Source organism: Amblyomma mixtum, chromosome 3, assembly GCF_055824585.1.
Source record: "Amblyomma mixtum isolate Tamu chromosome 3, ASM5582458v1, whole genome shotgun sequence".
Taxonomy (NCBI): Eukaryota; Metazoa; Arthropoda; class Arachnida; order Ixodida; family Ixodidae; genus Amblyomma; species Amblyomma mixtum.
The window spans coordinates 180807122-180821957 of NC_143014.1; the positions used below are offsets into that span (position 1 = coordinate 180807122).

Genomic DNA, 14836 nt, shown 5'->3' on the forward strand with positions numbered 1-14836 from the left:
ACAGAATTAGCAGACCAAAGGGAAGGCTCAGCTTCATGAAGGAACTACTATGCCCTTGTTATAGATACTGCTGCCCGAATACTATGCCGGAGTAGAATCACGTTCCTTCAGGTTTATGTAAATCGAAGTACTTCGTGAAAGAGCTGGAGGATTTTTCGTATGGCTCCCAGTATCGTTGTTGTGATGACTGTTGGATTTGAAGCCCTGTATATGACTTTACACCTGTTGCATCTGATGGTTTTATGGCTTTTATATTTTAGTTGTGTGCCCCTCCTGCTTGGGTCAAATTTGTGGCTTGCAGTATTACAAATAAATAAATAACACACTCTTGTTCTTTCTTGTTTAATACAAGGGATCTTATGATTCTCAATGCTTGTAAGTTATCACTGGGCTTTCAATTTCCTGGCATTGATTTCTAAAAATCATTTCAGTGTTTATTTTTTACACATAATTCTCTGTATTTTGGGGCATGTTTTAGGTATGAAAGAAAAAGAAAACATTGTCAAATGACATGCATAGATCAAAAGAAAAAAGATTTTAAGATTATACATGTTGTAGAGGCCTTCTGGCTGTACATGCTCACTGCAACTGGTTAAAGCTAGGACTCTTCATTTCTGGATAAAACCCATTTTTTGCATCCCACACGTCTCATACAAAACAGATAAACTTTAATTCCTGCCCATGAAACCACCCTCCAAAAATGTGGTTCACATGTGCACAAGCAACCAAATGTACAACATGCAAGCTAGATGCTATCCTAAGCCCATTTCAGATATGTCTCCTCAGCTAATTATTGGTGATTGTACAAGGCCTCTTTTAACCATAGTCATCCAAAGCATGGCTTCACTTCATGGTGAGGTAAAACAGTATGTGCACAAGCTCCCAAGACAGAGGTGCTGACCCAATGTCTTTTCAAGTGTCTCCTACTTCACCTAATGCTGCTGCAGCACCATTGTGCAACCCAAATTACAGTGCAACATTTAAACAACGTTTTCACAACAGTGTACTTCCTCAGCAGGACACAAAAATTCTGTGAACGCAAATGATAAAGAGTGTATGGAAAAACTCTTGTAAATGAAAGAAAAAGGAAAATGAAATAATGCCACGTTAAACATGATAGATGTTGAACAACATCCTAAAGCCCATCAGGTGGTGCAAGGAGATACTTCAGTGGCTGCTGTGTTATTTATAGTGTACCTGCACTGAGCAGCAAAGACTGCTATCCTTTGGCATTCCGATAAGACAGATTCTCACTGCCTGCACCCCATCACCAGGTGAGACACTCGGGGAGGAGGCAGTCAATTCCCCAAAAAGTAGTTTGCCCCACCACGAGTTCCAAGATAGCAAATGCTAGCTCAGTCCAAGATACTGATCAAGTATACACTGAACTCTACTGAATTTTGATACTGCCACTGCATGTAAATCATGCATGTCTGTATTCTCTTTAGGATATTGAGAGGATGGCTTTTCAGTACAGCTTAGCTGCATAGCAGTTAAGCTTGGCCCATTTTGATGCTCAACATTTTTTTAATGCTGTGTTAAGTGTGGAGTACAGTTCTCAGCGTAGAGCAAGGTGCTTTCCCAAACTGATTAACCACACAACACTTGTGTTATGTTTGTGCAGATAAGCTGGCTTTATGCTTGTGCTACGCATTGCTGTTCCAACTGAACTAGATAAAATAATGGCGGAAGAAAACCAAAGCTCCAGCTCATTTCTTCGTACACTTCATGCAACCTGTGGACGCAATGGCTTATATTCCCACCAGCGACATAATTACAATGTTTGTGTGCTTTCTCATTTGTTAACAAACCCTCTTTTATATTGTTCATCATCAAAATTCACAAAGCCACTTTTCAAATGAAATAGCAGATGCTGTTCGCACATAACTTTGCACAGTTTTCAGTGTGTAGTGTTCTATTTGGCAGCAGCTTTTAGCAAGACTGCAGTAGTCTTGCTTGTAATGGTGCTTACCAAGTGAGCACTGGTCAATGCTGGTTGATCCAAAGTTTGGTGTAGTCGTGCCTGGGGGACATGAGTTGCAAGCAGCCATGCCTCGAGTTCTGTAGGAGCCCTTTGGGCATGGGTCACATTGGCCTGTCAAGCTGAGCTGCAATCCTGCTGCACACTCCTCTGCCAAGAAGAGAACGCGTTGCAAAGCGGTTATTTGTGTAATGAACTGAGCGCTTATAAATTTTTATACAGTCAGAAAAACAATCATAAAAGAAAATAAAAGTGAAATACAAGGGCTTAAATAGGATGCTGTACTAATCTCAGGTGCAAATTTTAATTCTGGCCCAGCTGCTTATTATAGCGTCTTCCCGTTCGCTGCACTGGTATTAGGTGGCTCAGTTGACATGCATAACAAGCAAGCAGGTGGCACATACCTCGGCACTCTTGCACAGACACAGCCTCATTAGTCCGTGTCGTGAGGCCTGGTCCACAGGACATGCAGGAGAAGGCACCCTCGCGTGGCTGGTACATTCCATAGCCACAGGAACGGCACAGTCCCAGGGATTCGTCAAAGTATTTGCCTGTTGAGCAACGTTCTGCATAGACACATATTTATTTGATTATAGCATCAATTCAGCACGTAGTGAAGGTAGGTTATGTTTGAGGTACAGAGAACCTCTTAAAAATTTTGAGACTAAAAGTTGTAATTGTGGCTTGTTTGCTGTTCAGCTGTGACCAAGGTGAAAACTGCAGATGTAACAAAATTCACTTGTTTTTTGTTTGTGTTCCGCTTCTGGTTTTGTAAAGTTCAACTATATGCACCCATGACAAAAGCATAAAAATAACAACAAGGAGTGGTGATTAAGCACACCTTTGCACTGTCCAGCAGACCGAGCTCCAGGTCCTGAGGTGACACCCTGTTTTCCTGCAATGACGGGGCATGGCTTGCAAGCCAGCTGTCCCACATCATTCTGGTAGAAACCCACAGGACAGGAGCGACATGACTGTGTGGCATTGTTGTAGTATGTACCAAGAGAGCACTTGACTGTTCAGACAGGGAAAAAAAAAATCAAAATGCATATAAGACATACAGCGTTCATTAGGCAGTGAAAAAACAGTCGCATTGAGCATGAGATTGAGATAAAGATTAACCCTACTGTTTCAACTTTACCTTCCGAATTGCTCAATTGTGAGTTTACAATGCAGAAAGAGTGATGATCAGTTGAGTTGTGACCTCAGCTTAAAATGCAGAAAGCATGACAATCAGGCATGAACTTGGCCTGGTCTTTTGTGTAAAGGGTTGTAAATGTGCACAGTTTATAGGCTTTCACACAGTCGAGGTATCGGCAGTGTTCTCTGGAACTTACCACAGAAGGGAGCTACCACAACCTCTCCAGCTGGGCAAGCATAGTCCGTGACCATGCTGAGTGAGGTTAGATCAGGTGTCACATTTGGTAGCGTATCCCGCACATCAAAAGCACTCTGCTGCAGGACAGCATTTTCAACAATCTTCTTGACAGTTGACTTCTCTTGAGTGTTTACATTGACAACAGGGTCACTGTGGAAAGAAGCATGGTGCATTAATTGTGGAACTGAGTAGTGAGATTTTAGTTATTGTTTTCTTCTCTGCAACTAAATTTAAGACTGAGTTGTGTTCTTTAACCACAACACTTGTCTTTATATCGCAGTATTTATGCCATATTCCTGAATTTTTTTCTAGGACTTACCATCATATCAGCAAATAAAGCAACAAACCAAGAACCATAAAGATTAAAATCTGAGCTAAAACTGTTTAAAGGAAGGAGGACAATTATAGGAAAAAAAAAAAAACTGAAAAGAAACTGCAGTTCACGATTCACCTATATTACTCTCTCTAGGTGAAAAAATTGTGCCAGGGTTTTCTTGCGCGAGATAAAATGGACCAGAGTATTCTTTCAAGATAGGTGCACTCTCACTAGTCAAGAATCTAAGTGATTGCTACAACTATGCGAACTTTTCGTAGTGGCATAATGTGGGCCTACAGCGCAATACTGAGAGTTCAATCCTTTTCTTCTTTCTGCCTTGACCCTTTATGACATAGCTAAGGCCCCTAGTCTCCTGCGGCGGAAAATTGTAAATTCTGCAAATCAAGTATAAAGAATCTGCAATATCCTGTGGGAAGCGTCTCGTGCCTTAATACATGCGGTCTTTCGCACAGCAGTGGCCGCTGTGCCACCGCTTCCTGTTTCATGCTGCACAGTTCTGCACTCTTTTGCCCTTTATTGCCCTTCCCTACTCCCATGGTTCTATCACTGCCCACTCTTCTTTCTCAACAGCCTGCGCCGCTTCCTTTCTACTTTTGTAGCAACTCTTTCTCGCCTGTGCGTGCTGCATGCTTCTCCTCAATGGCCCAAGATCTACAAGAAATTGACTTTTCCCCACAGCTTAATAGCCTGGCGGGTGATCTAGCTGTGAGTATTTCAAACGGGGAAAAAAATTTTGCTCTATACTCGTAGCTTGGTTTCCACTATAACAAAAGGTACTTTTTTAAGCACATGGTTGAAAAAAAAAAAAAGGCTTTGCATTAAGTTAGTGAAAATATGGTAATGCTGCTTTCAACAAGAGCCAGTATCGTCACTCCGTTTAAGCCTGTGAGCGCATTGCCACCAGAGCTGTAGTGCTTGATGTGCTAGCTTGCTTGAACAGAGGTGCAAGTATGTCAAAGTTCGTTACCAGATTCTACCTTTCAGTAGAATTCAGAAAATAGATGGAGATGAAATTCTAGAGACCCGCGTACTGTGATGTCAGTGCACATTAAAAAGCCCCAGGTGGTCGAAATTTCCAGAGCCCTTCACTACGGCGTCTCTCATAGCCTGAGTCGTTGTGGGACGCTAAACCCCCATAAACCAGGATTCAGACGACTGAATTAATCATATCAGTCTGCCATCCCTACTGATGTCCATAAATACATCATAAAAAAAAAGAAGAAAGAATGTAGTTGCTAACACAATTCTGCGAAAAGTGCTAAAACCCGCAAGTTTTTGCGGAATCTTGGAATCATGGAAAACTGGCCGCCTTAGGCATAGCTAGCTTGAGGCTTTTTCTGAAAGTGTGCTACAGCTAGCAGCAATCACTTTGTTTTAAATGAATTCAACACTCCTCATATCACAACTAGGATGCTTCTTCACATTAGCTAGTGAATGCAGTGAATATTAATTCTCAAGACAAGCTTGGCAGCTCTGAAAGAGTTAAGGGACAAAGTAGAAATGGAATGATCTCAGTATATATTGTGCTGTAGGCCTACATTACGCCTCTACAAAAAGCTGACACAGTCATAACAAGCATTTAGATTCCTCACATAGACAGATTTTGCCACCCAGAATATAATTTTAATCTGGGTTTCCAGCACCATGAGCATCTTTGAAAAATAAAAATGCAATCCCAGAGTCCCTCATGTGCTTGGAAGATTCTGGGGTTTTAATGCTACAATTTCCAACTGTTCTGAAGCATAGCATGAACAAAATTTTGTACATGCTTGTAGAATAATAATATTTGTTATTTTGTGTTTCAAAGCCAATTAACTGGCTTTCTTAATGCCTGCATAAACTTTTTAGGCAGAAAAAGAAATCTTATTTTTAAATGGAAATGGTGAGTGCCATTTGAAAGGTTTAATAGAAAACATTTTTCACAACCATGAAAAAATTTGCTGCTGTGAATTTGCTTATTGAAAAGCCTGATAAGAGGCTGGCTGTTTCAGTAGAAAAAGGATAAAAATAAGCAGTAGCTTAGCTTACTTGTGGGCAGGGAAGGAAACTTCGACAGAGTACACATCACTATCATCAAGTTGACGACGAACCAGACGAGAGTGCTTGTTACAGTTTACATTGACACGAATGCCATTGCAGGAGCCAGGGGATGGGTCAACGCATATTCTCCAGTTGCGGTTCACCTGCAAGTTCAAATGTATATGTAATTTGTATAATTTTGGCTATTGTTGCAGACCCTACCCTCTTAAGTAAACTTTAAGATGCTGGTTCTGTGACAGTAATGTGGTTTGTAACGTATGTAACGTACCTGCAGCAGGCTTTCAAGAATACGTGAATGCAAGATTTTCTTGCCAGAATCTGAGCACACCACGGCTGATGGGAAATTCATAGCCAGGCGGAAAATACGTTGAGCTGGCCTCTTGGCTGTAAACAGATGACAACAAGCACATTTTTCACAATCTGTGTCGGTGTACAAAATCAATCATTGCATATATAGGTCGAGATGTTGCACTATGAAATGCTTTCATGATAGGATGCTATCTGCAGAATAACAGAAGCAAACTTTCACATGGAGTGTTTTATTGTCACACACTGCAGTTGTTGCCACAAGCCAGTGTGTGATAAAATCTATTCAGGTATGTTTATGCTGAATTTGTAACATGCTGAAAAGTTCAGCGTGTTAGTGCTGTGACTCATTTACTCCCTTCGATGAACATTATACTTCAGTAAACCTACTATGCTGTTGTATTATAAAATATCTCTTCTTACTCATTTATGTTCTTCATAAAGATCATCTCAAAAGGGAAGCACAAATCTCAGACGACCACAAAAAAGGGAAGGTAGATGACGACACAAGCGCTTGTGTCATCATCTTCCTTCTCTTTTTTGTGGTCGTCTGGTTAGCACTTCCCTTTTGAGATGAATAACGTACAGCTCATCCAACTCGCCATCTTGCTCCATAAAGCTCAATGTGTAAGTTGTCAAGCGCCATAAAATGTAATTTTTCACTTTTAACAATTGACAGCCTAGAGAACCAACACACTACTGCTGCTCAGACTGACTTTTCCAAATTCTCTTATCACAATAACTTTACTTTGCAGCTTAGTAATCTTAGGCATATCCAAAAATTAGTTAGCGAGTTACTGAGGTGAAAACCCTGTCACCCAGAGACTCTTGGTGTTGGCTCCCTTTGTATCCATTTACTGCATAGAAATATGTATTTAAAGTCTCACGTGAGCAAGCAGGGAAGACAAGCTGATCCCCAGGGCTGTCAGTGGGTCGCCAAAATCCTTCTGCACCGCAGACATAGAACTCTGGGATGCGCTGAGAAAACTCTTGGCTATCGTCACAGCTGATGGTGCACATCTTGAAGCGGCTTCCTGGGCCCCAATCCGAGCAGTGTCGTTGGCCACCAAGTGGAGGTGCCGGCAAAGGACAGAATTCACCTACAAGAGGTGCATTACAGAAAGTTTCATACACACCAGGCTTGTTGACTACTCTTTAAGCATGCTTAAAGACTTATCAGTCACTCTGTTCATGTTTTTTTCTCTGGGTAACACCTGCTTCACTGTGCAATGCATTCCTCTGTCCTTACAGTTCATGGCTACGTGACATGCTGTAACTGTAGCCAAATTGTACTTTATATAAAATTAATCTTCTTTTCACAGCACTGACAGAGTAATAATAATGTTGCATCTAAGGTGTGCATTCTCAGGTAGCAAGATCTTTCCAGCCTTACTCAGCACATGTATCCTGAAGTCACACTGAGCAGCATTTCCAGCCTCATCCAAAGCCACATATGACAAATCATAGGTTCCTTTCATGAATGCTTGACCTGTAAAGAAAAATAGGCTTGTTATTTCAGAATAAGATAATACAGACAGATACCCACAACGCAGTCTGGTCACTTTTTGTTCACAATGCCAAACAAGGAAAAAACTCTGGTTTACCTATCCACATGTGTACTGACACAGAAATGCTTTTGCTTGCAGTCTGCTGCATCAGCATAGATGAAGTTTATTGTACATGAAAGGAAAGCAAAATTATGGTATCTGCTAGAAACAGCATTTAAGACTCTCAATTCTGTCAGCATTTAAAAGCACTACAGTTATGCAGTACTGCATCATCATCATCATCACCACCACCATCATCATCATCATCATCATCAGCAGCAGCAGCAGCCTGAATATGCCCACTGCAGGGCAGAGGCCTCTCCCATGTCTTTCCAATTAACCCTGTCCTTTGCCAGTTGCGGCCAACCTATCCCCACAAACTTCTTAATCTCACCCGCCCACTTAACTTTCTGCCGCCCCCTGCTACGCTTGCCTTCTCTTGGAATCCACTCTGTTACCCTTAAGGAGCAGCAGTTAGCTTTCCTTAGCATTACATGCCCTGCCCAAGCCTATTTCTTCCTCTTGAGTTTGACTAGAACATCATTAACCTGTGTTTGTTCCCTCACCCACTCCGCCCGTTTCCGATCTTTTAATGTTACACCTATCATTTTTCTTTCCATAGCGCACTGCATTGTCCTTAACTTAAGCTCAACCCTCTTCGTTAGCCTCCACGTTTCCACCCCATAGGTGAGTACCGGTAAGATACAGCTGTTGTATACTTTTCTCTTGAGGGATATTGGTAAACTGCCATTCATGATCTGAGAGAACCTGCCATATGCGCCCCACTCTATTCTTATGAAATAACCCTTTCACGCAGTTAAGTCTTTATTTCAGAAATGAACCAACTAGCCCGGCAAATCCTTTTACAATCTATTCTTATCCTTCTAGTTATTTCCCTCTCATGATCCGGATCAGCGGTCACTACCTGCCCTAAATAGAAACATTCCCTTACTACTTCCAGCACCTCAGTATCAATAGCGAACTGCTGCTCCCTTGTATTTTTATTTTATTGTTGCTGTTTTGAGATGCAGTAAGGTTTACCCCAGTCTGAAGCAGCCACTGAAGGAAAGCATTACCACACTGCACACATTTTAGACTACAGATTAGGAAATAAAGCTGCTGTGGTGGCTCAGTGGTTATGGTTCTCGGCTGCTGACCCAAAAGACGTGGGTTCAATTCCAGCTGCGGTGGCCACATTTCAATGGAGGTGAAATGTCAAAGACCCGTGTGCTATGTGATGCCAGCGCACATTAAAGAACCCCAGGTGGTCGAAATTATCTGAAGCCCTTCACTACGGCATTCCTCATAACCTGAGTCGCTCTGGGACGTTAAACCCCATAAACCTAAACCTGGATTTGGGAAATAAGTGTTCATCCTAAAGGTTAGCAATGCAGAAGTTTACATTAGGCACAAATGGAAACAAATAGCTGAAGCAGTGTCTACGGTTACAGTATACTTGGTGTATCAGGTAGTTGAAAAGAAATGGTGACTACAAATTATTAGCAAAAATAAAATTCAACTAGTACTAAAGAAAGATATGAAGATTATAAACACACACACCTCGCATGCAGAAAATTTTGATCCTGCCTAAGCAGTGTTGTATTTCAATAAGGCCAAATAGAATTGCGGTGAGACAGTGTAGAGCATTCATTCCTTTGAATCAGTAGATTACTTTGTAAAATGAGGGTAATCGCTGTATGTGTGAACAAAGGGTAGCAAAAATGAGGCTAAAGCACAAATTTTTTAGTGTAGAAATGGAGTCTCAGGAATACACACCTGTCCTAACACCATTACGCTCATGCACACGAAGAGAGCCATAATCATCAGAGAACTGGGGCTCTTCCCATTGTAGCACCACAGAGGTGTTGGGTGTCACGACCCACATGTCTGGTGGGCAGTACACGGTCTTTGGTGGAGTTTTGTCCTGGTGCCGGACACGGCACTCATCACCTGTGAAACCCACACCACACACTCGCTGCCCACATTTGCCTGGGCCTTGCCTCTCCACTGTGCCATCCACCCTGCACAACACAAGAGAAAGTGGGATACCAAGCTCTTTTACAATATGCACATACAACATGCACTAACAGGGCCAAATCAATGTAAGCACTAGAACATGAACACAGAAAAGCACAAATTTTGATCAGGTGCATTTGATAAGCTAACAGCTTCAGAGATTAGCTGTGGGTTAAGATATAAGCTAAGTTAGAAAATAAATTTAATTCTGTGAGCAGAAAAGATTGCCACCAATATCTAGCTGTTGCAACACTTCATATAACCGATGATACAGTTTACATATTTTTAGGCAGAGACTTGCATGAACACTGTGTGATTTTTAGCAGCAGCATTACAAGCTGGTTCTCGAAATTAATGACCAACACATCAGTATAGAATTATGTTCCTAACATCCAGTAACGTCATCTTTAATGACATCAGCAGGCACCAAAACATTTCTCATATCCAATCATCACTGCATCAGTACCTACCAGGAGACTAAGATAAGCAGAGCAGTGAGTTCTAGTAGTCAAAGGTGCAATGAGGCCCATGGCGCTTTAGGTGAGCATGGAATGTTGTGGCCATTATGTCAACATAAATGATGCATGTGCAACATGTGCTCCAGCAGTTTTACAACAATGATGAGTGTCAGGACTATTTTTGAATGTACAGGAAACGTTGTTGCATCTTAGCACATAGGTTCACTTTTTCATCTCTAAGCAATAGAATGACAATATGCATTAGCAGCCCCGGAAAATGTATTTTACGCATTGCATATGTAGCTCTCTCTCTGCATGACAACACTGCATGACAACTTTCTCTGAGTTTTTACCTACCAAACCCTTGTCTTAGAATATCCACCCATCCATGGTACACACATAAGTCTTGACTACGTTCAAATTTGTTTTAAATATATGCTTTTTTTATATATGGGCAAAACAAGGCAAAAAATGACGGCCAATTTAGAGTGGTTAGGCCAAATGCGACTTCGGTGCACTGCACTTTAGTTTTCACTTCAGGTGGTCGAAATTTCCGGAGCCCTCCACTACGGCGTCTCTCATAGCCTCAGTCGCTTTGGGACGTTAAATCCCATAAACCAAACCAAACCAGTTTCAGTTTGAGGCTCGGTTTTCAAGGACAAGCAGGTTTCATATAAAGATTGGTGAAATTGGACTTAAGCTCCGCCTTAAGGGTATGATGTGATAGCATTAATGGGTTAATGCCTATGTATGTGGAATTGGTCACTCCCTACTTTACATTCATAGATTACAGGGAGTCCTCATACCACTCCTGGTGCAGTGGTTAAGCGATGTTCCACTGCCTAGCGATGGCAGGTGCTGTCACCAGTGGGGCTTGTGAGACTCAAGTTGCCCTTCCTAAGCAATCTCTCATGACCATTTATTAATCTAACTGCCACCTGCCACGGTGGGCAGTTTGCTCACAACCCAGTGGGCAGGTTGTGATGACGTCACAAGGTCACGAGACCTAGGTAGCCAACTTGCCACTGGGGGGCCACCTAGGAAGAGGCTTTGGACAAACAAACATCGGTGAAATCTGAGACTGCGGGTTATAGTGCTAGTGCGCTAAAAACACAAGACGATTATCACTGTGTAACGTGAGACAGCGACAGCTGTTGGGGTATTCATTTCATGACATATTGAGGTAGAGAGTTTGAGAAAGACATGCATATATATATATTATAGTCATGGAGCATTTTTTTTAGTCTTCTGCACATACTCATTCTATGACTGGCACTCCGCTCCAGTCCACCATTCCGGGCACCCAATGTCACCACAGTTGAACCTCTCCTTGGGCGGCACGTTTCGTTGCAGCCGCTGCAAACGGACCATGCTACATTCCTCTGCTCTCGCCATACTCTCCCTCCTCCTTCCCTAGTAACCACCCTTCAGATGGTTTCTATGCCAGCCACCCTTCAATTGCACATTCCTTGCTCTTGCCATACCTTCTTCCTTGCCATGGGAACCACTGCAACCTCTCTCCAATTGCGCATTCTTACACTCTCGCCATGCTCACCTCTTTCCATAGTAACCACCCACACCCTCCAGTTGCGCATTCGACCACTCTCGCCATACTCTCCTCTTACGGTAACCACCCTCCGAGTGGTTCCCATGGAAACCACCACTTGGTTATGCACTGCTAGTTTTACAATGGTACGAAACACACGGAACAGGCCTTTAACAGCTGTTGCTATAAAAGGATGTTCACTTCCTACAGCTAGTTAATCTTTATAAAAGTGCTTACCATAATAAAATTTGATCTGCCAACAAACAATAAGATACCTCTACTATTAGTTGAATAAGTGCACTACATGAGCCACAACAGCGTGGCCATTGTACTGACCTGTCATAGCCAGTCCACCTGAGAAGCAGTCCATCAAAGAGAACTGGAGCATTTTTGCAGCTACGGAACTGATGGGGTATTTCAGTCGTAAAGTCAAGCGGTCGGTCCCAAATGTTGACTCTGCTAATGCGGCCATGGAAGCCACTGTTTGCAGTGGCTTTGTTTTCTTCATTTAGCGGTGCTCCTAGGCTGACCCAGCCACTAAAAGAATGCAAAAGCGAGCGAAGACCACAATTAGCTGCAATCATTACTGTGTTGAGTAAAATGCATGCACATAGTATTTTTGGACAGATAAGGAATTTTGTGACAACAATTTAGGGCCAGTGCTACCTTTCTTATTTTCAGGTACAACCTACATTAGCGCTACATATGCGTAGTGCATTTTTCTAAGTTTTCCTGCCGTCATTCCTAAATTTTAGTGCCCGCATATCTTTTTGTAGCTTAGCCTGTTAACATAAGAACATGTCGGTGCATGCTTAAAAGGAACTAGGTATTGGAAGTAAAAACCAGGAGACAATAGGCTAGACTGATTCATTTGTGCCATGCAGCAGTTACAGTATGGCATACTACACTGTAATATAATTTCAGTAATGGATTTTGATATGGAGACCATGCTCCCGTTAGATGCGTTCTGTCCTTAAATATATTTGTGCAATGGGCATGCAAGTGCACACAGAGTGCTATGTGAGCAAGAAGCAGCAATATAAAACTGGTTCCCAATTTTTTTTTTTTTTTGCAAGCAATGGGCCCATATGAATTTACTGCAAATGTAGGAATAGAAAAAAAAAGTGTTATCCATCCAGCACACAGCTAAGGCCAAAGAGTACATACAAGTCTGGCAAATGCTCCTGATGTATGTAGCCAGTGACCATTCCAGCCACAGCTGTGTCAGTGATGAGTGTCAGGGTGCCATGGTCACCATCCCATATGATGACGATGTGATGCCACTGGCCGTCATTGATGGGTACATTGTCCAAGTATGGGATGTAGATGTCTGACGTCAGGTCAGGGAAGAGTGACACCATGACACCTGTGTCATCAGCCATAACAAGCTTTCGCTTTCCAATTGGCAAGTAAGGGGACCTGGATATTTGAAAAGGATGCAAAAAGGACAGAAACAGTGTGAGATGATGCACTCTTTTGCTAAGGTTCATAAAAAATAGTTTGTTGCATTTTTACCATTATCAAACAAGCACACATAGCTGCAGTGAAATGTTGCTTGACTAATGCTTCCGCACTGTGCTGGCATTCAAAGTCTGCTGTGAAAGCAGTTTTATGGCATGCATTCAGTGGACCATCTGTTTGCTTCTGAAAGCATTTAAGAGCTAGAATACAAATATGAAAAACAAACTGCAGACTCACTCTACGCTGTAAAGAGTGAAAAATGTTCCAATGGAGCTTGGTGTGTTGTACTGGATCCACATGGCGATGGTCAGACTCTTGGAGCCCAGCTCAAAGGATGTTGCCAAAGCAGCGCTAGAAGATCGGCTTTCATCGTTGATGTAAAGGTCATAGTCGATGTTTATGGCTGCAAGTTTGAATGCAACCATTAAGAAAGCTTACAGAGTAGTTTTTTTTTCTGCTTGCTTGCATTGTGTATAAAAATTACAGCCTTGAAAATTTTTAATAATATCAAGTGAGTGCCAGCCACATGACTAGTCAGTGCCTTGTCATGGCTCAAAGCTACTTAAATCAGTGTGGGAATAAAACAGAGTGCAAGCGTCATCTGTTAGGTTGTTCTTTGAAGCAGGACATGATCCATGCTGCTCTATTTGCTCATACCTTGCCCTATGAAACAAGGTGTGGTTGCAAGCACATGAGAATGAAGCTGTACTTTTCATTTCACATAATGCATATGTGATGGTTTACCTCCTGTACATTCTCAGCCTAACACTGGATGCCAGTGCTGAGGGCTGTTCAATGAGACAGCAAGCGCAGAGACTATGTCCTGCTGCTAGAGGGAATGGGACAGCAAACATTATTCACATTAACATGTTTCATGTGCATGTGCATATGCTTTTAATTACACTACTTGGCATTATGAGCTGACCCACTCAGCAGCTGTCAACTGCACAATGCTATCGAAAATTTGAGAAGCTGTACTGTTTTAGGCTGTTACAAATGCTCATTTCATGTATCTTTACTAAAAACAGCTTGTAGCAACATGATAAGTAGCAATGAAGCCTGCGCACTTCGTAAAGCAAGAAGGAACTGCTATGTCTTCCTGCAGACTGCATTTTGCTACTAGTGCACATCAGCATGTATGGTCTCAGCCTTTTTAGCAGTCCTATACTGTTTTTTTTTTTTTTTTTTTCTCACTTAGTTATGAGCAAGCTATGAATATTATTATCTACATGTTGACCATCCATGGATTACATGTGCCTTGAAGATCCAAGCCAAAAACAAAAGCTTTTCCTCGTTGTTCACAGGGGGGAGGGGACATTATAACAAGTATATGATTATGTAGTGCTGCACTGTAACTCCACAATTTTTCTAGTAGCAAAAATTGTCACGACTGTCTTTTTAATAGAAGACCTGAAACCCCATGCTCTTCGTAAACTTTTACACTGAAGGTCAAGACATCTCCTGTCTGGTGTAGTACTTTGAATGGCCTGATTTTTAAGCGGTCAGATCACATCTGTTATCCATTGCATTTATGTCACCACATCTGTTATTTGGGTACATCAGTTGGAGAAGCTGCCAAGTTCTAGGAGCGAGATTTTTAATGGGCAGCGTAGCATGTGGTGACCAACTACAGTGCAAGAGTGGCACCAATGTCTGGCTGATAATGCTTGGCTGGTAAAGGTCACAAGTACTCGCAATAATAGTAGCCTTACTCCTCTGTGCGAAGACGCAAGTTTACTCATCACTACAGGCTGCAATACCATACG

General features: G+C 42.1%; 1 protein-coding gene across 3 annotated transcripts in view; it reads right to left on the reverse strand.

Annotated features, from left to right (window-relative positions):
* The window catches only part of uif (sushi, von Willebrand factor type A, EGF and pentraxin domain-containing protein uif), a 135411-nt gene that overhangs the window by 14317 nt on the left and 106258 nt on the right, over positions 1-14836 (reverse strand). For all 3 annotated transcript variants that reach the window (XM_089582118.1, XM_089582119.1, XM_089582120.1), the window contains 12 exons: positions 13308-13473; positions 12777-13028; positions 11946-12146; positions 9366-9610; positions 7436-7531; positions 6930-7142; positions 6005-6120; positions 5725-5879; positions 3319-3509; positions 2823-2996; positions 2386-2547; positions 1973-2131 (listed from right to left, as the gene is read on the reverse strand). In XM_089582118.1, the coding sequence (XP_089438244.1) occupies positions 1973-2131; positions 2386-2547; positions 2823-2996; positions 3319-3509; positions 5725-5879; positions 6005-6120; positions 6930-7142; positions 7436-7531; positions 9366-9610; positions 11946-12146; positions 12777-13028; positions 13308-13473 (2130 nt within the window). The remainder of the gene's footprint in view (positions 1-1972; positions 2132-2385; positions 2548-2822; positions 2997-3318; positions 3510-5724; positions 5880-6004; positions 6121-6929; positions 7143-7435; positions 7532-9365; positions 9611-11945; positions 12147-12776; positions 13029-13307; positions 13474-14836) is intronic.